Genomic DNA, 24,813 nt, shown 5'->3' on the forward strand with positions numbered 1-24,813 from the left:
TGTATTAAAAAACTCATTTTTTTATAGAATTACAAACTCATTTAATTTTTATACCTCCAAAGGTAAGGTTTGCTAGCATACTACGCATAGAAAACAAAGTTCGAGTGTATTAGTAATTCCATGTCAAGTGAAAAATTATTCTCAATTGTTATCATGGGAAAAACAAATCTTGATGCTACAATATTATATAGATGGCCAAGATTAATTTGTCTCATGAGAACAAATATCATCTCTCTTAAAATGAATAGAAACAAAACTGGTTTCTTATTGTACAGCACAGCCACAGTCCACTGATGACAAGCAAACTGTGTTTTGCAAAGCAAAAGATAAAAAGAACATATATTACGACAAGCTGATTGAGACTCATCTTTCTGCATTCATCGATGTGGGTGACACTTGTTCTTATGATAGATACAAAGCTTCTAAATAATCATCAATGTAGGCTAAGCTTGGCCAATGATCTGTACGGATACGAACTAAAGTTGAAACATCTCCAACTTCCATTTTAAAAAGGAGATGGAACCGCGGTGGAAGAAATATTAGAACATGAAAACAACCTAGGTGTCTTTTCCTAGTATTGCTAATAGACCCCTTCTCATACTCTTCATCATTGTAAGTAAGACGGAGTGGACCTGTATCACGATTAATAACAGAAGTAGCATCAGGAGAAGAATCTTCCCAAATGACATTTTGAATGATTCCCCCTTCCCATACAGCATCAATAAGTGGCTCCCCACTCACACCTACAACAAAGCGTGCCAAATGGCGCTCAGTTGCCTGGATCAAAGAGGTTGCAGGGACATCAAGAAGCTTGACAGATTGAGTTCCACTGATGGCAGCAATCCCTTTACCCCCTTTCAACTGAAAGGTCTCCCGGCCAGTGCTGGAGGATGAGCCACATGCCTCCCATAAAGTATTGAACAGGTCAAAGTTGTATCGAGGTGTTTCATCTTCTGGAATGTCTGATGGGACAATAGCCTTGAGAAACATGTCTTCTATGCCTACTGTGATTCCTTGAAGTTGACCTTGGATGATTTGACCATTTTCTGCATTTGTTTCAATGTGAACATTAACTATACCTGGTGTGGGTTCCCTGGGTTCCAAATCAACTACAACAGTAGCTCTATATTTTTCCTCTTCTCTGGAATCATTTCCGACACCAACAGGTACAATACTTAGGGAGACATTTTGAGATGCAGGATCTTTATTGTATGGTTCACCAAGAAGAAAAGGTATCCGATAGGATGGAATTGACCCATATGGTGCAGATGACGAGAAATTTAACACAGTAGCATATATAGCTGGAAGTGCGTCTGTCTCTTCCAAGGATGGGACAGCTTTATCTATTCCCAACATGCGATTGAAAGTATTAGATTCAAATCTCAATCTGCATGAGATTCTGACTTTGAGACCTGGCATATATCTGAAGTCGGGAATGCAGGAAAAGTACTTCCTTAACGTGTTTAAAATTTCTGCGACTTTAGAATCCATAACACGGAGTGGCTCTTGTGGCTGATTTATCCTTCTAGTTTCAGGAATGGTCTGTGTATTGGAACTATCAGAAAATTCTTTTTCCTCAACAGGAGCTTTGAGGTCTCTGATGCTCTCCAGATAAGTGGGATTGGCGTTACTTACAACTAAATTTGACAACGACAGAGACCAAAATTGTTTGACTAGCAATGGGCCCAAACGCTCAAGGTAAATGCAGGATGATAAGTCTTTAAATGACTTGAATTTCTGAGAAGGTCGAGGTGACTGAACGTTGAAAAATGAGGTTGGATGTGAAGATGGCGAAATTCCAAGGATCATGTCCCCGAGATTCAGGATGTCTCTAAGCTTCTTCCCTGGAATGCAGACCAGCATACGCAAGTAGATCCTGCAAAATACCATATATCAGCACAGGCAGGCAATAATATTTACAGGCCCTCTAAACCAACCTTCCAGTTATCTTCAATTTCAATAGATCATTAATAAGCCAGAGGGGTGAAGGAGAAAACTGAAATATATTTTATCAAAGGCGGCACTATACCTTGAATTGTCACGAACCTCCAGATCAGGAAAATATAGACATGTAAATGCAAGCAGACGAGACAATCTAATGAACAATCTAGAGCTATGGTGTCGCATCAGCATAGTTCGGCAAATTCCAAGAGCTCTGCTTCCCTGAGACCAAGATTTCATCCCTGTATCTGGGCCATGTTTCTCCACAAGAAAAATCATGAAGTTCGTGAGCACCTCTAACAATCCACGAGGAGGTATAGTCTGATTTTCAGCAATTCTATCAAATATTGGAAAGCAATAAACCAACTTATAATCCATTTTCACTTTGGGAAGCAAGTGCTCATCAAATTTCTGAAGTAAGCACTCACCCAACCAACAGTGCTTTTGACAGGAGAGTAACCGGTCAACAAACGCTACGACAACAGGAACCAGTCTTCTACTCTCCAACATCATGTTCACAAGCAACCCCTGGAAAACAAAAAAAAAGAAACTTGAATACATCATGCCTAACCCCGCAGCAGTGATGAAAGAAATGAGCCCGCATCAGCAATTAACCATGGAATCTGAACTTTTCAGTTATAACATACTGGGGGGGTCCTATAACTAGAATGCAACTTCTAAAATAGAAACATTCTTAGCACCTGCAAAGTGCGAAAAATGGCAGAGTCCAACAGATTTCTTGCAGTGGAAGGATCATTGTCAGAATGAGAAGAAGAAGCAATCAAAAACTTATGGAAGGTGCGGAATGCAACAGCGGTCTCTGCACTCATGGGAAGCAACCATTTGAAAGAAGATACACAAACAATACCATTTTCAAACAGCTTCACTGGATCAATCAACTCATCAGAACCACTTTTCAGCCTCAATACATGAGCAGAAACCGAGGAAAACGCAAGAAGGTCAAGCTTCAAGGCTTTCAAAGCCAGAGGATCAAACAAAGCGGGGTAAAAAGTGGAGCACAATTCGACGGTGGGCTTCGTCTTCTCGAAAATCAACTGATTGAAACCCAACAACCAGTGGACAGCCAACAAGCGAAACACCAAAAAATTCTGAGATTCTTTCGAAATCAACAAGAGTCTGCGAGAAACCTCTCCCTCTTGACCATCAAACGCCTCCAAGAAACGCAAATACATGCTCAAAACAACATGGCACAGAACAGGGTCAAAGGAATGAATCATCCCAAACAACTGCACCTTCAGCATGGATGGTTGCAATTCCAATGCCACAGCCACGGGAATTATCATACTCACAAACTCCATCATTCCGCAAGGAGTCATCACTTGTGGCCACTCCAGCAAAAATGCCATCGCCCTCCTCAACTCCTTCACATTCAATCCCGAACCTAACTCCGAACCTGAACCCGTCACACAGTTCGGCGCGTTGAACGGAACCATCGGAACCGATGTGTTGAGAATCGAAACGCTGAGTTTCCGAGCGACGATGTTGTGAATCACCGACGTGAAGAGCAAGAGGTAACACTGCGAAGCATGAGTTCGTTCGTTCTGGCACAGACTCCACAAGTGTCCAACCACATCCGAGAGCAATCCCGGTTTCCATCGCTCCAATTCCCTCAGGCATTCGCAAGCCACGCCGCGCGTGTGCCGGTCCGAACCGAAATTGGGACGGTTTACAACTGTCAGCAGCAGCTCGACCAGGTTATTCTCCGTTTGGGAATCGACGACGACGTTTTCCGATGTGCAGATGAGAATCGAGGTGACGGAGACCATGAACTGGTCTTTGAAGGCGGAAGGGACAACGTCGAGTGGCGCATGGACGACAGCTTTGAGCGCCTCAACGAGACGATGGAGATGGTGGTTGGAGATGAAGAAGGAGAGGGAGAATTCGTCAAGGAAGACGAGGAGTTGGAGCTTGAGGAAGAGAGGGAAATCCTTGCGGAGAAGAGAGGAGAGGAGAAGATCGAAGAGGGGATCAAGAGAGTTCCATTTGTGGTGGACGCCATTCTGGAAGTCCTCGATTAGGGTTTCCCACTCCTGAGTTGTCAAAGGCTTCGACGGTGGTGGCGCCGCCGCTTTCTCCGCCATGCCGTTCACGCTTCGGCGTAGCTGCTTTTCTCATCACTTTCCTCGTTAAAAAAAATCTGGACCTGGACTCTGGTCATTGGATTGTGTGCGTTTCAGAATTCCCTGATCTTGTTTTCTGTTTTGGTCATTGCACCTTTTACTCGAGGTTTTGCTCTGACGCTGAGGTTAGGAATTGCGAGAGGTGAAATCTGAGATTCATTGAGCGTGTTTTTGTGGGATCCAGGGTAATATGTGAAGGGTTAAGGTTTTTGGTCCTTTTCTTAATTTTGCTTCATTCAATAACTTCTGTGTTTCTCTTATAAAATTATTGTTTTGGCCAAAACGCACCCTGTAGATCCGTTTTGAGGCACACTAAAATCAGAGAAACTTAGGGCACAGCTTTGTCCCTCAAAAGCCACTAGGAGCGATGTTGGAGACTACCCATTGCCACTGCAGACTATCTCTTGGGTGTGTATGCTCTGATATCAATTCTTTTTTTCTAATTTTATCTTCTTTCTTTTGTTGTGTTACGCTATAATAATTTGTATTTTCTATTTTTTTTTCTCTTTGGCTGTGTTATGTCATTCTCCTCCATTCACGTATCTTTGTTTTTTATATAATTTGGTTTTAGATTGCGTTTATGTTTGCCATCAATGATGATCTCTACTATTTATTAACTGACCTATCAAGGGAAGGACTCAGGGAGCAATGGTTGTAGACAAATTTACTGGATCTGTTGAAGGTAAGATTACTTGTTTCACCCAAGTTGTAACTGTGTTTCAGCGTATCAAAGTAATTATGGATTCTGTTGGAATTAATCTGCAAAGACAGCTAGGCATATGCACAACTATTTTGTTAGAAAAGAAAAATGATAAGGAAACTGCTTCATGCTCCAACAAAGTAAAAATCTTGGGAACATTGCTTTGTGTCTTGGGAGCTCTCACAATGAAAATAATGCAAAGCGAGAAAAATTCCACACTTCAATTATCAACGACTCCATCAGGTTTTATCCTTAAGATACAAAAGATTATCGGTTTCTTCTATCTCGTGGTTGCAGTCATGATTTTGTCGAGCAACTTCGTTCTGCAGGTACCTTGTTATAAAATCTGTACAGTCATATGAAATCTAGTTTTGTTAACTAACATGAGCCAGAAATTTGGGGCGAGTAATTTATCTCTAAATTGTCACATGATACTCAGCAAAGCATGGTATAGGGAAATATTTGCAAGAGTAATGTATGGTGGTTTCTACCAACCATGTATGAAACTTTTTATATTTTCATTGTGATGGATGTCAACTAAAAGTTGTGAATGCACAGGCAGGTCCTGTGAGTGGAATATGGCTGAGTTTCAACGGGTGGACAGTGAAGAAAAGAGGGCCAGTGTTTGTCTCCATGTTTAGCCCCATTGGTACAGTGTGCTCTCTAATTTTCTCGGTTATTACACTAGGTGGAAGTATTAGTATTGGAAGGTACCTTGCTAAGATTCCTAGCTAGTGTGTGTAGCTTCTGACTTCTGCAAATTGTATATTCCCATTTACAGTGTCTTTTTTCATCCTTATCACAAACACTTCATTGCATACATTGGAGCCATGTTTCACATGTTCACTGGGCCGAAGGGAAAGAAGGAATATCAAATGGAGATAGCTTAGCGAGGCCTCTTTTCTGTTAACATGTTTGTCAAATGTCAAAGTGTAAAATGTAGCTAGAAACAGAGGAAAAAGGAGGTTTGGTTAAGTCGGGTGAGATAATAACAGTAAATTGCTTTAACGTGGTTAATTTAATTCAACTCCTATGAACAAGTAATGCATTTAAACGGGATTAATAGTGTCAATACTCAATGGCAACCAGCATGTATTAACTAAACTATTGATTAAGGAAACAACGTGGCAAAGCAATATGCAAATATTAATATGTGCTCTCAACAATGTCCTTTAGAATGTAAAATAAAAGCACCCACATTTTCAACTTCTTTTTTTCCTCTTTTGCAGAACATTGAAACAACTACTTCCTTCACGTATTGGTGACAGAGAATTTCCAAGAGCATATTGTAAAAAGGTAGAAGTCTCTTGGGTTTGAATTGTTGTAAAACCGAATGAAGATATGAACAAATATTGCAAAACAAAATATAGAGTGTGCACAGAAAAATTTTAGCTTTTTTCGATGCTTCTGTCGGATGAGATTTCGGAAGTGCAATGGAGATTGGTTTCGAGTTTGAAGCGCAAACGTTGCCCTCTCCACCTAGGATCGTGGTCGGAGGGAAGGTTCACACCTCCGCACTATTGATCTTTCGGAAGATTGAAGAACATTGTTGCACTTGAGAAGCTAAAACGTTCAAATGCAGTTTATGAAGGTGCAACAGCTTTGGTTTCGATTGTGAAAATGCAACAATTTTCTTGGTTCCTCTCCCTGTATAAAGAAAGGTTTCATCCGCTTCAAAAACACATCTTCTCACTGTCTCTTCATGTTTCGCATCTCACACTCACGTTTCCTCTCACCTTTTCATCTTCCTCCCTTACTCTCTCTTCATTTATTCTTTTCTTTCTTTATAATTATTTTTCTGAGTTTATTGGATTCTTACTTTTTTAAGAGTAACTTGCTAGTTCTGATCCTCGAAAATTTCCAAGAAGTTTTTGTTGTATCTTGGGGAACTTGTACAATATACCGCGGATAAGTCCTTATAAACAATAATGACTCACGTATCAGGAAATCAATTTTGTTTGTGTTTTAAAACCTTATTTAGTACATGAATAATATATTTAAAAAATATGTTGTGAGAAAATAGGTGGGTCACTTTGTGTTCCATGGTTTGTTTGTTGATATTGCTTATTAGGGGCAGTTTGTGGTGAGAGTGAAAAAATAGGGAAAGGAATATAAACTGGTTGGTGCGGCCATATATGTACCTTAACTTCACCAAAAACTCCTTTTTTTTTCTTTCCTTATTCTTTTTCAGTAACACTTTTTCTTTTCTATACAAAAATATAATTACGTTTTTAGTTATCAACTTCTATTCCACCTAATTTTTCAAGACTTCTAAATTCAAATTATATTTTAATCGAGTTGAGCTGACTTAGTTAATTTAATTGTATTGCATTTAAATTATTCTTTAAAATATCACATTCAAATAATTAGTATATATATATATGAAAAGGTTTAATTAAATAAATATATTTCTATAGTTGACGGTACAAGTCAGAATAATCCCTGTTTTCATTAACTTTTGCAATTAAATACGCATGTTAATCATTCTTATTAAACAGGTATTTGTTCTATCTATTCTATTTTTCTTATAAATACTAATAAAGTTTAAATATAATTGTCGTATTGTACATCTCACTTGTCGGTCTCAAAATCCATTAATGATTATTTAGATTTTAATGTTATTTTTATTTAATTAAAAAACTACTTTCAATTTAATTAGAAAACTAACTTCACACGAATTCACATAAATTAAGAAAGCCGGTTAATTGCATTGAATTTCATTAATATATTGCTCTCACCATTTTATGTTATGATGTTTAATTTGTATTTGGATATAAAATTTTATAATTTTAAAAAAAAACTTAAATACATTGAATTCAAATTATTGTCATTTTGGATTGTTTAATTATCTTAACAAAATCACCCGTTAAATTAAAAGATTTTAAGGATGGTTTTACATACAGAATATTATATTAATATAAAATATTTAATATATTTTTATATACACTAAAATTCAAATAATTATGCGTGTATATATGTATAAACTGTTTAAATATATATTTATAATTGTTCAATTTTATTAAATTTTGACATAAACAATATAAGTCATATATAATTATAACTTATAATTTTTTTATAGACCATCAGATGTGTTATAAAAGTAATTATATTCAAATCAAATAATATTATTATAGAGACCAAACATAACCTGGTCCTGTATGAACCAAAAAGACAAACATTGTTTTATAACAACAGTTGTGTTGATTAGTCCTGATTCAGAACCCACTTCACCCGTACCAAGTCAATGTCATGCATGATCCATCGTAAACTCAAATTTCCATCCAACTACACGGGAGAGTTTCCTAAAAATAATTTTAAAATCTAATCAAAATTTATTTATAAGATTAAATTTGTATCTATTTATATATTATAAATATTTTTTTATAAGTGATATTTAACCGATATTATTAAAATAACAGAGACAATAGAACCTCGAACAGATGTTGGGACCTAGAAAACGATTGTTTTCTCCTCCAATTGGTTGTTAGAATACTGTAGATAATGATGACGTACCTGATTTTTGGAATTTGTGTTATTTATATTATCTTAATGGACCATCGTTAGTGAGACGGATTAGGAGGTTGATTCGTGTTTAGAATTTCACTAAACAACTCTTAATTATGATTTGTCAATCCATGACTCATTACCATGGGTTGGTCGATCATGTGTTGTCACATAACCATCTTATCATGGTCGAATAACCAAATAGTTCAAAATTCCGACCGACTCAGTAAGTCGTTCGGTCGTATCAATACAAAAATCATAAAAACAAAAATTTATCCCCAACGAATATGTACGGGTTCATTTGGACTTTACTTTTCTAACACCAAAATTGAATAGCTAGCACAAACCTCAATTACTTGTGTAATCAGAAAAGCCATGTAATCCAAGGGGATTTGGTTAAACGCCAATGCAAAAGAAGATGCATTATATACGAAACATCAATTTATAGTTGGACTATTCATGCATCGCTTTCTATTTGTTTATATAATGCTGTTAATATTCTTATCTCGCTAAAGGTTGACATTTCATAGCACAACAATAAATGAAAATGTATATTCTGTCAACTTTCGTGCTTCCTTCTTTTTCCTTTGCTTTATATATGTTCGGACTATTATTCTTCTATATTTATTTAATTTTAGGGAAGATTTTTCCTTAGAAATATTTTAAAAAGTGAATATCAATTTTGAATATTCTGATACAAGAGAAACGTCGTGTTTAAATCATCATGATGAAAGTACTGTTCATTTTTAACATCACCTACCTCTCCTCTTTATCTAACTTGTATAAATGTGTTAAATAATTTAAATCGATGTGATGTAAAATATTTATAATAAAAAAATGTTATTTTGGTGATGGTTGAAGATTTGGTTTTGTTTGGCATGATGGGATAGGATAAGTGAGGGGTGGTGTAGCCCACAGCTAAGACCTTATCTGGTTTTATAGCAAAGTATGTGTATGGTTGCAGCAGACAAGAGAAGGAGCAATGGTAAAAGGGGTTTAAGTGAGTCGTGTTTGGTGTAGCCGTGTAGGCCATTCCATAATCTCGATGTATATCTATCAAGTTTAGTCCATTGCAACAAATCCTGGTCCCTCTTCATTCAATTCAACCCTACGTTTCGCATGCAAATACAATGCCTCCACCTGCCCCCTCACGCCAATTATAAATCATTTTCTATTTCACTTAGATGCCATACACGACCATTTTATTTGCTAATTGTTGTTAAAATAAATGGTTAGATTATAATTTTTGGCTCAACCTGGTTTTGGACCCGCATTTGTTACGAATTACTCATTATATTTATATATTGAGTTAACCTTTTTTTTTCTTATTTATATATATATATATATATATATATATTGTTAATTAAATTATGTTTAATTGACGTGAAATTTTCAATACTCATTGTTTGAAACATCTACATCTTAGATATGAGATTAGATATTTTTGAATAATCAAAACTAACAAATCTCAAATCTCGTTAAATTTTAATATCATATATTAAAAATTGAGTTTAAGTTTAACTTACTTTCACAAAATCTATTTATAAATTGTAAATATATATATATATAAATGATGATAATAAATTTATTTTTTAACAAACATTTTCATGACTAATTGTAAGAGAAAAATATTATATATATATATATATATATATATATATATATATATATTCTAACTTCCACATAAAATCAATTTAGTTTATAAAGGAGTTCAATTATTTTTTCTTCTTACTTTCTCGAACTCATGAAAAAAATTGTATAATCAAATTCTTCATCTAATATATTCGATATTATTGTTGCTGTTTAAAACAGTAAATTATAAATTAAATTTGTAAAATAAGAAACTTAACTGATCAATTAAAAAATTTATTTTAATACATTTTAAGTTTAATTAAGGTTTTGTGTCCTATAATTTAACTCTTTTTTTCTCTTTAGAAAAAAATCGCAACCATCTTTTTAAATTTCAATGTTTTATTTCTAGTCTATGGGACAAATGTATATGTCTTTTTCTTTCCTGCATTATAAAAAATGCCCAAAATACCCTTATAATTTTGATTTAAAAGAGAGGAGCGTATAGCTTGGTTTTTAACTGTGGTTGATTTGAGTGAAGGTGGAAGAAAGACTAAGCTTCGAGAAGGTGCAATGGAGATAGTGGTTGTAAAATTTGAAGGTTGAATTATATGATTGAGATAAGAATGGGTGATTCAATATGAGTTTGGAATGAAATAATGAAGATAGTGTGATCTTTGAAAATCGAGTTCTGTGAATACTTTTTAAAATATACAATTTAAAAGCAAAAGCATTGTTATGTATAATTTACTTTTTACATTACGGAAAATACATTTTGGAAGAGGGTAATTTACATTAAGAAAAATATAATTCATAAATGATTTTGAAATGAATAACGTATTCCATAAAACAAAATCCCAAAAATTAATTATGATTTCTAAAATATGAATTCCAAATGAGAAAATTTTACTTACAGAATTAAATTTCCAAAAGACAAATTGTCTTTTCCAAAAAATTTGTATTCCAAATTTTTTAAAAAGTTAATGAGTCTATTTCGATCATTTCAACTATGTGATATAATGGAAATTGATATAGTGAAAAAACAAAAGTCAATGTATATAGGTGGGTGTGGGAGAAATTGCCTCTATTTTATTTTATTTTTTATCCATATACTTACTAAACATTTTTTTTGAAAGTAAGTGCTTATTTTTTATCTGCAACAAATTAAAAGTAAGTGTTATTTTGTAAGATATTTAAAAAAATGAATGCATAAAGATATACGAAATGAAAGATAAAATAACTAATTAATGTCAACTTTATTATTATTACCTTAGAATTTGAATTATTCTCAAATAACTAAACATACATTGACACTATCTTGTACTCTTTTTTTTCTCTTTGCGAAAAAAACACATAGATTGACATAAAAATGCATCAATGTATAAATTATCTGTTAAATGAGAAACTGATTGGTTCTACACAATTGAAAAGATATTTTTTTTTTATCGTATTGATAATGAAATATCAGATAACAGTTTTAAATATATCCATAGAGAATCATTGTAATTTATAAAAACTTACGTCTTTGATTTTTTTTTTTATTACGATCGAGACTATCTATTGTAAAACTTGTAATATTGTTTTATAAAAGTATTATATATTATGCTTTTTCTAGACAAAATTGTGGATCTATCACTTGTCTCTTGTGTCTAATCTCATTAAAAATGTTAAAATGTTGTCATTTTCGTATGTTAGTTTGTAAGAATAACATATATAATATGGGTTACTTGAGAATTTAGAAGGATTAAAAATGAAAAGAAAAATAGTTATAATAACAGTAAAATTTATTGTGCACAAAATGAAATTGAGTAAAGTAATACCTAAAGTTGCTTTTAGAGACATGTTTGAATATAAGATCACAAAGATACAAAATGTTTGAGTTTTAAGCATCATTTTTCTGATGTTAATTTAATCTTCATTTTTGTAATAGGTGAGATTAAAATAGTTACATCTTCTAACGAAGAAACTAATATTTTTATTATTTTAAAGAGTGAACTTTATGGAAAGACGTGGCATCGTATTATTCGAAAAGAAAGCAATGTGTCTGGTGATGATAGGTTGGTGTTTGTGATTATGATGAATTGTGACGTTAGCATGACAGGTGTCAATCATCAATGGCCTATGCATGGCATGCTAAGAAAAGTCTCACGTATCAGATGCACTCACCTTAAGATAATTTTTTATAACACTTAATACATTAATTAATCATCTTTTCCACAAGAAATTCAAATTGGACTTATTTATTTTAAAATGTGTAATTTTACTTATTAATTCTTAAAATGAATTAAATATTAAAATAAATAAATTATATCAATATGATATGATTTTAATATATTTAAATTGAAAATATGTTAATATAACACGATTTTAATATAATTAAATTTTAATTAAAATTCCATATCATTTTGATATGATTTATTCTAATAGTTTTTTAAAATTTTATCATTTTAAATTGCTCATTCTTCCTATACTTCATTGCACATGTTGAGAAATATTGAGAAAAAAGAGAAGGGTGAAAGAAAAAGGAAAGGTATCTAGAATGGCAGAGAAATAAAGTTAAAAAAAATGTGATTTCTGGAAAGAGTTTTCAGTCATTCGAGTTCGAAAATACATGGAAATTTTGGTCCAAAACTATATCGGCTTTTGGTATTTTTTTCAAAAGTTCTTTTAAGATTTTTTTTTCAAAAAATAATTATTTATTATGGTTTTTAACATGGATAAACTACTTCCGTTTTTAAAAGTAATTTTGAAATGTTTTATATATAAAAAAAGGGAGATGCAATGGAATAAATAAAACTAAATGTCAAAAGGAATCAATTTGTGTTAGTTGGAATTAATTTATCTAATCCACTTTGTGTACCACTTTAATCCCCACTTTGGTGGCGAGTTTTAAAAATATTGACCCAAATTAGCATACTACGGATTGAAAGATTAAATGGGTTGACCCACTTAATTTAAAATAAATAAATTTGTTCAAAAAAATTCTAATAAAATTAAATAATAATTTCTCACTCTTTAGTTTGGTGGAGGTTTGTTAGAGAGTATATTATCTAAGTGCAAACATAATTAGTTTTTTAGCTTGAGGATGTTACATAGCAAAAATATATTGTTTAGAAAATTTTAAGGCACAAAAGAAAAAAAATGACATATGTATAAACTATGCATTTAATTCAACAGTCAACTATATATACATTATAATTGGACTATAAGTTCATATTGATAGGATTGTAACTGTTTTGCTGAAAATTTCAGTTGAGTTTTAGTATTTTAAAGATACCTAGTGTTTTTTGTTAAAGAGTTAGAATATTTTTTTGAATGTTTTAATTATTTTAATTTATTTTTATTAAAAAAATTATTTTTTTTATTGAATTTAGTAGGTTATATGAATCAATTTGACTCATCATAAGTTTTTCAAAGGTACGCCGAATTACAAGTGAGTCAAATTTTATTTTGCTACAATTTTTTCAACCAACTCAGAATCCGTGGTGTATCGCATCAACCCACAGATTTTGATATTTTAGAAAAAACTCACTTTTATTGAAAAGTTTTTTTTTTAAAGAAGATCTACTAAATTTAATTTATATAAATAAACATTTAAAACAAACCACTTTTTAATAATATATTTTAAAAGACAACTAAGCAAAAGCCATATAACTTCCTTCTTTAATTAAATGTTTGGTCTGTTGCCAAGACCTATTATGTTTATTGTTAATTCATTGTGAATAATAAAATATTAAATAAAGATAAAATGATATGAATAATAAGTAAATAAAAAAAATAATAGTAATTATACCTCTGCTTTTAATTTTTTTTATTTTAACTTTATATTAATATTTAATTTTATTATTGTATTTTGACTATATTATTTTTTATCTTTCTATAAATATTAAAACAGTTATGAATGTAAGTATTTTTAATTTAATTTTTTAAAATATATCTCAATTTTTTCGATCTTCAATTTTTATTACTGTTTTATAATCTGAACTTTTTAATATTTGAGATTTTATCACCATTTTTCTCTCTTTATTCTTTCTCACTTTATATCTCTTATTTCTCAAATAGCATGACTTTCATGTTTTTTTTGTCTCTTATACATACCAATACATATAAATTTATATTTTATTTAAATAAATATAAATATACATATAATAATAGTACCAATAAAAAATGCAGATGCACCGAAACTTATTTTACTAAAAAATATTTTTATATATGTTATAGATATTTCACTGTAAAATTATACACGTAATTTTTTTAATTATAGCTTTAAAATATATTTCATATCTAAAATTTAAATTGAGGACAAATGAAATTTATGAGATTCCGTTTTCTAAGGTCTTTGAGATTTATATTTTTCCATACACGTTGTTAAAAATATTAGTCATATATATATATATATATATATATATATATATTATCAAGGTTTGTAGCATGTAATAATTTTTAATTAGTTCCATTAATTTTCAACTAAAAATATGTATTTTTTTAATAAAACAAAAAGCTTTTCGAGAACAAAATTATATCATCAACCGATAAAATTATAAAATAACTATTGTAAAAATTGATAAACGTATCATGTTAAAAAAGATATGATTTTAATATAAAAAAAAGTTTTATACGATCAGTAAATAAAATATTTATTTCTAAATTGTGCCGATCCTTATAAAAATTAAACAGTAATAGAAAGATAAAAGAACTTATTTTAAAGTATTTGAAACGTTTGTGTCAAAACTAAAGGCATATCACATATATATTCAAATTCTCTGTGTGTGTATAAAAAAAGGTATTTTCTTTTGATTTACTTTTTTTCTGTGAATATAAAAATTACGGTTTGTTTTCAAAAGGAACCACCCTACCACATACATGGTTTGGAATTTAGGTTGCAATTTGATGTTAATTTATTAATTGTTGATATATATTTTTGAAAGTATGTTGTGGTGATTCTGATAATTGTTGGTAATGTTTTTCAACAACAATAAATGATAAAATAAAATGAGAATAGTAGAAATACTACAATCTATATAAAATACCTCATACGAATAGAAATACTATAATCCATATAAAATACCTGATACGATTATATAAATTATATAAATGCTGGTATCATATTATATAACTACATAATAATTATTGATTGGTAAAATATATAGAAAGAAAAAAAGTTTGCATAAACAAGATGGTGATATAGTGTGTCCGAAACACCAACTATAATAATCTTTATTATAATTTGGAACAGAACAGCGAGCATTTAGTGTGAGAGAGTTGCATATGACAGCAAAATGGGAGTAAATTTTGATTGTGTAACCTAATTTTTCTCAAAAGAATAAATTTGAATATGTTTGATGGTAGCAAGAGATACACAGTGATTTGTGGGGGAGAAAAGTGAAGAGAAGTTAGAGAGTATCTGAATGAGAATTAGTGGGTAAAGGAAAGGTTTCTTTAGAGGTTGAGAAACAGAAAGCAGTAAATGAAAAAAAGTTATTCCATAGGGGCAAGGTTTGCATGTTCGCTGCTGCTCTTTTCACTGTTCACGATCACACTGTTAGTTTTTGCCACCGAATAATGAATGTCACTGTTGGAATTTGTTGTGTTGACGCTTCACAAATCACAGCTCATATAAATACGCAGTATATGTAAAATTATATAGCTATCTAAATATTTATATATTGCTAATTCAATAATAATAGACACATATGCACAACCATAACTTTTGGGTCGTGTGTCCTATTGGTGGAAGAATGCTTGTTACCTACTCCTTTTTAAGTTCTGAAATTCCCCAAAACCAAACCAAACCAAACGTATCAGAATAAGGTCCTCTCTCTGCATTCAGACTCCCTCAGATGGAGCGCCACAAATGCAAGCTCTGTTCCAGAACATTCGCCAATGGCAGAGCCCTCGGTGGCCACATGAAGGCTCACTTAGCCACCCTTCCTCTTCCCCCCAAACCCCAACGTCTCCATCACTCTCTTAATACTTTCTCTTCCAATTCCTCTTCACGTGCAGAGTTAGAAGACGATGATAACGAAGAAGAAGATGAAGAAGAGCAAGAAAAGGCTCTGATCAACTACGCCTTGCGAGAGAATCCCAAGAAATGCTTCAGGCTCGCAGATCCCGAGTTCAACTCGGGCTCTGTTGTGCAAGACAGGGAGAGCGAGACCGAGTCAAAGAACCCAACTCGCCGACGATCCAAGCGGCCCCGCAGGCCCGCCAATTCCCAGCCCAAAGCCCGGCCCAAACTCAGCTTCATGGAGTCCCCCGAGCCCGTAAGCTCCGTCTCCGACACTTCCCCCGAGGAAGATGTGGCCATGTGTCTCATGATGCTGTCCAGGGACCGGTGGAGCAAGAACACCAACGCGGCTGTCGGCAGCGACGCCCTCGAAGAGGAAGAAGAGAGATCAGTGGAAGAGATCAAGTTGAGGAGAGTTCGCCGGAAGCACCAGTGCGAGAGTTGCGAGAAGACGTTTCGATCTTCACGTGCATTGGGCAGTCACCGAAGCATCTGCGGAGGGTCGGGTAATGATAGTAAAATCTTCGAATGCCCCTTTTGTTCTAAGGTGTTTGGGTCTGGTCAAGCACTGGGTGGCCACAAGAGATCTCACCTGGTACCTTCTTCCTCCTCCACCGCGAATGATTCCACCAGGTTCAAAGACAGCTTCATAGATCTCAACTTGCCTGCTCCAACCGAAGAAGACGACCTCAGTGTTGTTTCTGATGCCCAATTCGACGACTAATTCATTACTCGAGTAAAGTCTTCTCTTTTCTCATATTATTTCCATTTTTTTATAGTAGGTGAGAATTAATATTCCATTGGGTTCATTGTTACATCAAATGCTTTTTGATGGTTACCATCATAGTTTATATAATTTATGTTCTCAACCACTGTCTGTTGGGCCTAACTCTGGAGTGATACAAGCTACTACATTAACTGTTAAAATTGGATCATCATCAAGTGCGTGAATCAACTAACATCACATTGAATACCATTCTTGTTGGGTGGATGCAATGGAAGCATTGGTAGCAGTTTAGTTGCAAGTTTGAAACCAAACCCAGTTGCGCGTGTTTTGGTTTGGGTGATTTGGTTCATTAGTTGTGGACAACAGCTTTTGGCTTTGAAAGTACCAAGTGCTGAATTCCATTTTTGTGCTCTCTTCCACTTTCGAAAAAAAAAAACATAAATGGATTAGTTTTGTTCGTCATTGTGTTTTCTTTAAATCGCGTGAAGCGTGAAATGGATTTCCCAAAGACGTGTTAAAAGACGGCAATATAAACGCTGCAATTGGTTTCCTTTACATGAATGTGAATCTGGAGTTAGTTCCGTGATGAGCGGGAGGATATTGGGGAAAAACAGTTCCTTCCATTAATTTTCTCTTGTTTTAAATTTTTGTGGTTGGAGATAACAGCTATATTTTTGTTTTATTATCAAACACTTATCTTCCTTCTTCAACAGAACCAAGAATCAGGGGTACAAAGGGGTGCCCCTCTCTGTACTGTTCTTATCAAAGAAATAGTCAGATTTATGAAAGATTAATAAAACAAGCTTTTGTTATAAGAGATCATGTATTTACAGTAGCTGTTAATTCTTATTTCTTATAGATGAAGCACGTGTTGGTGAGATATATTTTTACTTTATGACAGTTATGACAGTTGGAATAGAATAAAAGAAAAAGAAAAGGTGGCCTTTTGTTCATCACGTGATCTTGCTTCATAAAAACTTAACCACAATGGTGACACTGTATTTATTGTTATTTTGATATTTTGAGTAGGCAGTGCCAATGGTTTGTTATAGATAGAAAGGATTGTGATTTTTTTAATAAATAAATAAATTCTATCTACTTTTTAAATAACTTATTAGTTTAAAATTATTTATTTAAGAAATAATTAGCCTATAATTCTATTCTGTGCCAATGCTTTCAGCTAGTGAATAGTAAAAGAAAACTTATTTACCAAGTTATAATATGTATTTAAATGCAATTTGATTTAAGATTTGGGTTAATGGCACGTTTTCAATGATTTTTCAATTCCATAACTTTTTTCTCCTTATACTTTTGCTAATTTCTAATTTTGTTTCTTATGAAATTATAATTATATTAATTCTTTCCAAAAAAAAATTATATAATTTTTTCACAGTTAAGTATATCACCCCAATATAATAGAAAATAGTAACATATTTTAAAATTTATTGTTAAATCTTACTTGCATGATTACGTAATTAATAATTTGAGATCATATTGTTTGTACCATTTTTAAGTTTTTTTTAATAAAATAAATTAATTTTAGCTTTTTTTATGTATTTATCTAATATGCTTTTTTTTTTAAATAAGTAGTTCCTTTATCATTTTAATATAAGCAAATTTTATCTATTCCTTAAATAAGTGATTTTTTTTAAAAAAAAACAGAATAGTTTTAAAAAATTAGAGATCAAAGGTGCAATTAAAATTTATAAAGAATAGAATAGTACATTCTCGACAAGAATGAATTTATTGTTTTTTAGCTGAAACAAGGATTTGACTCTCTACTCTAAAATAGTATATTTTAGAGGATATAATATATTGGTAGTATTAATTAAAAAAAAATACGGACATAAACTATGATAGAATAAAAACATATAGTTAACCAAATTTAAATTTAATCATAATTCCAATTTTTAATTTTAATTAATTATTATTATTGAATCTCCTTGGTTTTGGTGGACTTAATCCGAAATTGAGTTTCAAACATTTGATTTACATCTTATATTGTATTATAATTATTTTGATTTCAAAAATTGCTTTCAATGTCGTAGTTAAGAAACTCAATTATTTATGATGGAAATTAAATAATTTAATTTGATAGATAAGTAAAATAAAGTTATTTAAGATGATAACATAGTTGTTTGCAAAATTCATATTGTGTTTTAGGGTTTATGGGGATATATTGTTAATACTGATATTAGTAAAAGAAAAGAATAATTACAAACTAAGATTGTTGTTATAACAAAGAAAATTTTAAAAATCAACCTCTTCAAATCACAAGATGCGGCAATGAGATTCTAGACTATTCTTCAGATAGCAACATTGGTCTGACAAGTCTCTCCCACACGGTGGTGGACGAGGAAGATGAAGTGAGAAGGAAAGAAAAGGTGTAGTTGTTTTATAAATCTGAAGTAGTGAAACTTTTGACATTTCACCGACCCATTTTGGTGTACATCAAACCATGGGGTGCATAATGCAATAGTCAGATTGTTTCTTCATGCAGCTTCGTATGTTTTTTTCTCATTTCCATATATATTTGGTATTCTAAAAAGGTTCCTCTGTAATATTACTGGTTATATAATTTGAAAGTTTTTTTCCAAATTTGTAATTAATTTTTGGATTGTGTAATTCAGAAATCCTTTTTTAGATACATGATTAATTTCTAGATTACATAATCCATAAGTCTTTTCTAATATGACATTAACTTCCAAATTATGTAATATGATTTTTTTTTTCAAATGTGTGTCTGGATTACATAATATAGAAGCTACTCTCAACTCTAGACTTCAATATTATATAATCCAGAATATCATTTTTTAAAAATATATTATGGATTACATAATCTGTAAACTATTTCCGAATCTGATATTAACTTCCAGACCATGTGTAATCTGGAATATAGAAATGACACAAGAAAGATAAAAATATGTAGAGGTGCATGAAGAATCAGTCTAATAATTGGTTGTACGTTTTCACTTTTGAGGCCAAATTCAACTTCTTTTATTTTCTCAAGGGAATTTCTTCACTCACGCCCGTAATTTCTTCGTACACCCTCATAATTATGTAAATCTCAAATAACTTTCTAAATCTATGTTTTTTCTCAATTTAAGATTGTAAAATATAGTCACTTTTTAGATGTTAGAAATTCGAAGAATCTAAATCACACAATCCAAAATATAAATTTTATAATGGAATAAAAAAAACTATATTTCGAATTATATAATTTCAAATTTCAAATGCATTTTAGTCATAAAGCTTAAAGACATGCCTCACTTTAAGTGCCTCTCTTTGACTTCACTGGGAGTGAAAAACGAAAACCTTGGACTAATGTTTGCAGAATCTCAACTTTTCACACACCCATTAACCAATTTTCAAGTAAGAATAGATGATATGAGAGCAAAATTTTATTACAAAATGTTTTTGCATATAACAACATCACACACCACACCATTTATCATCTTTAATAAAATTTATTTAAAACATTATAATACAGATAAATTTGAAGTACTACAGTAACATTTCTACATATAAATAATATAAACATAACATTTGGATATTTTATAAATAAATGTTACTATAAAAAACATTAAGCTAATATATATAGTATCATTTTTTAAATGTTACTAAAAAGATAACTTTGTAAATAAATACTACAATAAAAAAATTTAAATTAATATATATTATATTTTTAAATGTTACTAAAAAATAATGTATTTTGATTATATAAAATAAAAATAGTTTTATTTTTCAAAATTATTATTTAACTAAAAAAATCAATAAACATAGATTAATTTAGAAAAATAATTAATTATTATATTTGTACTGGTAGGCTAAAACCAAGAGGTTTAGGCCGAGAACAACATGTTAAGTAACCAAGGGGTGATAAGGCTAAAACCGAGAGGTTTAGGCCGAGAACAACATGTTAAGTAACCAAGGGGTGATAAGGCTAAAACCGAGAGGTTTAGGCCGAGAACAACATGTTAAGTAACCAAGGGGTGATAAGGTTAAAACCGAGAGGTTTAGACCGAGAGCGGAAAAGATATACGTTAAAGAATAAAATAAAATATAAATATTATTATAAAAATGAAACCCAATTAAGTTAAAAACCTGCATGAGGGGTGTGTAAATAATAAAAAGGTGTAAAAAGAAAGTCCAAAAGAAAAGGGGAAAAGCCCATTAAGGAAACCCTATAAATAGAAGTTCAGAGTAAGAAAAAGGTAAGAGTGAATATTGTCTGATGATACTTTGAAATCATATTTGACTTTGGCATCGGAGCGCCTTGCAGGTACCCCCCAACCTGTGTGAAGGGAGAAGCCGAGAGCACCTTGCTGAGGGAGAAGCCGAGAGCACCTTGCTGAGGGAGAAGCCGAGAGCACCTTGCTGAGGGAGAAGCCGAGAGCACCTTGCCTAGGGAGAAGCCTAACACATTTGCCCAAGAAGGGTCTAGAACATGAACCCAAGAAGAAACTAAGAGAATCCGGCCCAAGAGTGAAGTATTTGTGTAAAGCCTAGTCTTGTCAACCTAGTTTTAGTATTCTCGGTCTTTGTTGTAAGAACATTTTGGCGCCCACCGTGGGGCCGAGAGGTAACTGAAAAAAGGTGGAAGACAAGATGAGTTTAAGAGAAGAACAAGGTGGAGAGCATGTGATGGAATTTTCATGAAGGTCTTCTTGAATCATGTAAGAAAATGGTGCGGAAGCTATGAAGGTGTGTGTGCAAGATCCTCCTAAGAGTGATGTTGATCTTGAAGGTGCATGATAGGTATGAACATAGGGAGGTTCGGCCAGCCCAAGGAAAGGTGAAGGATGTGAAGTTTAGAGCCTAGAGTTCTAGGGAGAAGCAAAGCTTGGCACAAAATGGCAGCATAACTTTACTCACAATAAACTTAAAAATACAAGGTGTAGGCTCCTCCTTTTATAGGCTAAGGAGGACCATAATGCAACCCTAATGCTAGCCAAATGAAATGTAAATGTGAAGCACATGGCACATGGGTGCACAAATGAGCACATGGGGAGGGGTGTGTCTAGTTTTTATGCTCACCCCCTCCATGGGCTTTCTAGACCGGCCTTGGTAAATTTAGAGGTTTTTTTAGAAACTCTAAGTTTACCTAGGTTGGTGTTTTAGGTGCCAAAATTAATTCTAAGAAAATTACAAATAAAGTTCCTATGCTAATTTTGACAAGAAATTAAAGTCTACTCTACACTAGAGTTTATGGCATTTGAACATGTAAAAGAACGTCTTCTTGGATCCTCTTGGCCATAACTCTATGGTTGACCCAAATCTACCCTTTGGTGGGCTTGCATGTGGGCTTGTGCTTGGGCCTCTTCCATCATCCCCTCCCTTTTGAAAAGGATTTGTCCTCAAATCCATTGGTTCTTCTTCTTCATGGCTAGGGGAATGGATGTGGCTGGATGGTGTCCATCATCTCCTTCTCCTTGAGAAGATCTATCCTCAGATCTAGAGATTTGATCTCGGATAGCAGCCTCTTGCTTCTTCAACTATGCTTGCCCTCCCGGATCAAACGTCCACCCAGGGGAATTATCAAATAAAGCAAATGAGTTAGTTGAAGCAGTTATATACAAATCAATTTTATGAAGTTGCCATTTTTGTTTTTCTTTTGTTTTTTGCAACTTTTTACAATATTTCTCTTTTGATGGTTGCATGTGTTCTCTAATCCTCTCCTGCTTTGTAAAATTTTCAATAGTGGTTACTTGTTCCTTAGGCATAATTCCTTTAGGAAGTGGTAACAACGCAAAAAGAGAAAGAGGGCTATGTTCACATACAACTTCAAATGTAGAAATATTAGTAGTCTTGTGGACTACTCTATTGTATGCATGCTCAATAGAAAAAGGATACTCATCCCAAGAATTGTGGTTGTCTTTCATGATTTCTCTAGGCATAGTAACAAGAGCTATGTTTTCAATTTTATTTTGACCATTCTTTTGAGGATGATAAGAATTTGAAAAGGACAACTTAGTTGCAAGTTTTTCCAAGAGAATCCTCAAATGATGGTTTTCAAATTTTGGAGCTCTATCCAACACTAAGTTTGAAGAGAAATCATGAAGACTTGTCACTTCTTTAAGGAAGAGTTTATCCATGTCCATGAAAATGGAATCAAAACCTTTTGTTGTCCTAGGAAGATCTAATATGAAATTTAGGCTTATGTCTTCCCAAGGATCATTTGCAAAAGGTGAAGGAGTATAGAGTTCATGAGACATCGCCTTAGATGTATTTTTAAAACACGGAATGTATCTAGGGTAATGTCTTTGAACATCTTTTCTCATGGGTGACAATAATTTTCCTTTTAAAAGCTCTAGAGTTTTATCAACTCTAATTTGACCCATGAGTTCTCCTTCATGAAGAATTTCTCTTTTATGTGTGAAGGTAGTCTCGTTGATACAACCTTTGTTCATGGAAATTTCAATTCGTTGCAAAGGTTGTCTCAATAAGACATGACAAGTTTCTTTAGGCACTACTTCACATAAAAAATTGTCTTTGTAGATGCCTATAGATGACTTGACCTTCACTTGGTGATATCTTGGCATGTATGTAAAATAATCTACTATATTTTATCTATGCAAGCCTTTTTTAAGGATTCTTCTTTTTTTTCTAGGCTTGCAAGTGTTCCTTTACAAAAGGTAAGGCTAGGTTGTTCACCAAGAGGTATATTTTCAACTTTTCCTTCTTGTTGAATGACCTTGTGGGAAGGAACACTCTTCTCCCACGCCTTTTGTTTCCCAAAGGTTTTCTCTTGCTTTTCTATTTTTACATTTTTTCACTCTCACTAGTTTCTTTTTCTTGGCTACTATTCTCATCTTTGCCCCTTAAGATAATAGATCTTTCATTGAAACATTGAGATGCTAATTGATCATTGCCAAGGTATTCTAAACATGGAATTTCTCTAGCTTGAGTGTGAGAGATATGCTTGGTTAGGTTTTCTTGTCTCTCTTTCCTAGCTCTCCTAGGGAATTGTTGATGATATTCATTTTTTCTAAGACTTTCTTCCCCAAGATAATCATGATGTTTAGAGCTAGATGCATGAGAATGTAATTTTTTTGAAAATTGAGACTTCTCATTCTTTGCTTTAGTCAAAACATTAAGTTTAGTCTCACTCTCCAATTGTCTATTGCAATTGCACAGTTTGTGAAACTTCTTTCAAAAGAGTTTTTAAAGATTTTAATTCACTTCCAATAGACTTTGTAGAATGAGAAGAAGAAGACATGGCTAAAGCTTTGTGTATACAAGTATTTTACCTTGAGAAAACTTAGGAAAGTCAAAGAAGGTAGTTTTCCAGGTAAGGGAGGTGAGTCACAAAGGACTACTTAAATACCAAGCCTTTGCCTTAGCCAAAAACTATCCCACAATGTCTTCACACAAAGCTTTCTCTTAGTAAACCACTTAGAACACAATTAAGTTGAGAAATTAGATTTTAATGCAAGAAAATAATGCAAGCTAACTAATCAACAAAGCTAGAGGGTTTATCACAAACTTAACAAAACAATCATGCAAAGCGTCACTAACTAAGCAAAAGAAAAGGCAATTACAAACAATTAACAATTGCTAATTAAAGAGTTTTATACTAGTCGGCCCTAGGTGAGGCTTCTTGGACACTTGGAGCCCTTGAAGACACACTCACCGTCTAATACGTAATTAAGAGGTAATTAACACAAATTAAGTTGCAAAGAAATTAAGAAAAATTCCCTTTGTTGATCCTCTTTTTGCTAAATGCACTTCCTTGTTGTCTTTGCTTGTTGGCCCTCCAAGTGTTTGTAGTGTTTTTCAAGAAAGCTTGTTTCGGCATTGGCTTTGTTTCCCCTTAGAATGAAGGTTTTAATTCTCCAATTCCAGCACCTATCAAAAGACTAGACCTTACCCAAGTCAAGTTTCCATTCAATTAAGCACCAAAGGAGAAATAAATTCCAGCACCAAATTAGAGGTCAAAGAACAAAAGCAAGAAACAATTTAATTGAATAAAACAGTACCACCAAAAGGAGTTAGATTATGACAACTAGAAAGAGGTCCAAGAAATATTAAGCAAACAAATAAAAGGTACTCAAATAAAGGTAGGCACACAAAAGAATTCCTAAGAATGACACTAGAATTAGATTACAAAATAAAAAACAGCACCACTGGAAAAATGTTGTGGGCCAGAAACGTGTTTTTTTCCCAATTTATGCTGAGATGTATTTTTAAAATTTGACTCTGAAATTTAATATGCAAGATATTC

General features: G+C 32.6%; 3 protein-coding genes across 3 annotated transcripts; 2 read left to right on the forward strand and 1 right to left on the reverse strand.

Annotated features, from left to right (window-relative positions):
* Window positions 1–205: 205 nt before the first annotated feature.
* LOC137810504 (uncharacterized) lies at window positions 206–4,509 on the reverse strand. The gene is made up of 3 exons (XM_068611834.1): window positions 2,643–4,509; window positions 2,030–2,469; window positions 206–1,876 (listed from the first exon to the last, which is right to left on the reverse strand). Exons 1-3 carry the CDS (start codon window positions 4,041–4,043, stop codon window positions 403–405), a joined length of 3,315 nt encoding a protein of 1,104 aa, XP_068467935.1. The 5' UTR covers window positions 4,044–4,509; the 3' UTR covers window positions 206–402.
* On the forward strand, window positions 4,390–6,529 carry LOC137810505 (WAT1-related protein At5g47470-like). The gene is made up of 4 exons (XM_068611835.1): window positions 4,390–4,490; window positions 4,654–5,111; window positions 5,341–5,431; window positions 6,012–6,529. Exons 2-4 carry the CDS (start codon window positions 4,731–4,733, stop codon window positions 6,017–6,019), a joined length of 480 nt encoding a protein of 159 aa, XP_068467936.1. The 5' UTR covers window positions 4,390–4,490; window positions 4,654–4,730; the 3' UTR covers window positions 6,020–6,529.
* A 9,022-nt stretch (window positions 6,530–15,551) lies between these two features.
* LOC137810506 (zinc finger protein ZAT1-like) lies at window positions 15,552–16,731 on the forward strand. Its single transcript, XM_068611836.1, has one exon. The coding sequence runs from the start codon at window positions 15,696–15,698 to the stop codon at window positions 16,584–16,586; it is 891 nt and encodes a 296-aa protein (XP_068467937.1). The 5' UTR covers window positions 15,552–15,695; the 3' UTR covers window positions 16,587–16,731.
* Window positions 16,732–24,813: the final 8,082 nt, after the last annotated feature.

This window comes from Phaseolus vulgaris, chromosome 2 (genome assembly GCF_000499845.2).
Source record: "Phaseolus vulgaris cultivar G19833 chromosome 2, P. vulgaris v2.0, whole genome shotgun sequence".
In the NCBI taxonomy this organism is placed as follows: Eukaryota; Viridiplantae; Streptophyta; class Magnoliopsida; order Fabales; family Fabaceae; genus Phaseolus; species Phaseolus vulgaris.

Coding starts and splice junctions, on each gene's coding strand:
- LOC137810504 (XM_068611834.1), bottom strand. CDS start 4,043: ATGGCGGAGAAAGCGGCGGCGCCACCACCGTCGAAGCCTTTGACAACT. Junction 2,470..2,642: donor CCATTTTTCGCACTTTGCAG/GTGCTAAGAATG, acceptor TTTGTTTTCCAG/GGGTTGCTTGTGAACATGAT. Junction 1,877..2,029: donor GAGGTTCGTGACAATTCAAG/GTATAGTGCCGC, acceptor GGTATTTTGCAG/GATCTACTTGCGTATGCTGG.
- LOC137810505 (XM_068611835.1), top strand. CDS start 4,731: ATGGTTGTAGACAAATTTACTGGATCTGTTGAAGGTAAGATTACTTGT. Junction 5,112..5,340: donor CGAGCAACTTCGTTCTGCAG/GTACCTTGTTAT, acceptor GTGAATGCACAG/GCAGGTCCTGTGAGTGGAAT.
- LOC137810506 (XM_068611836.1), top strand. CDS start 15,696: ATGGAGCGCCACAAATGCAAGCTCTGTTCCAGAACATTCGCCAATGGC.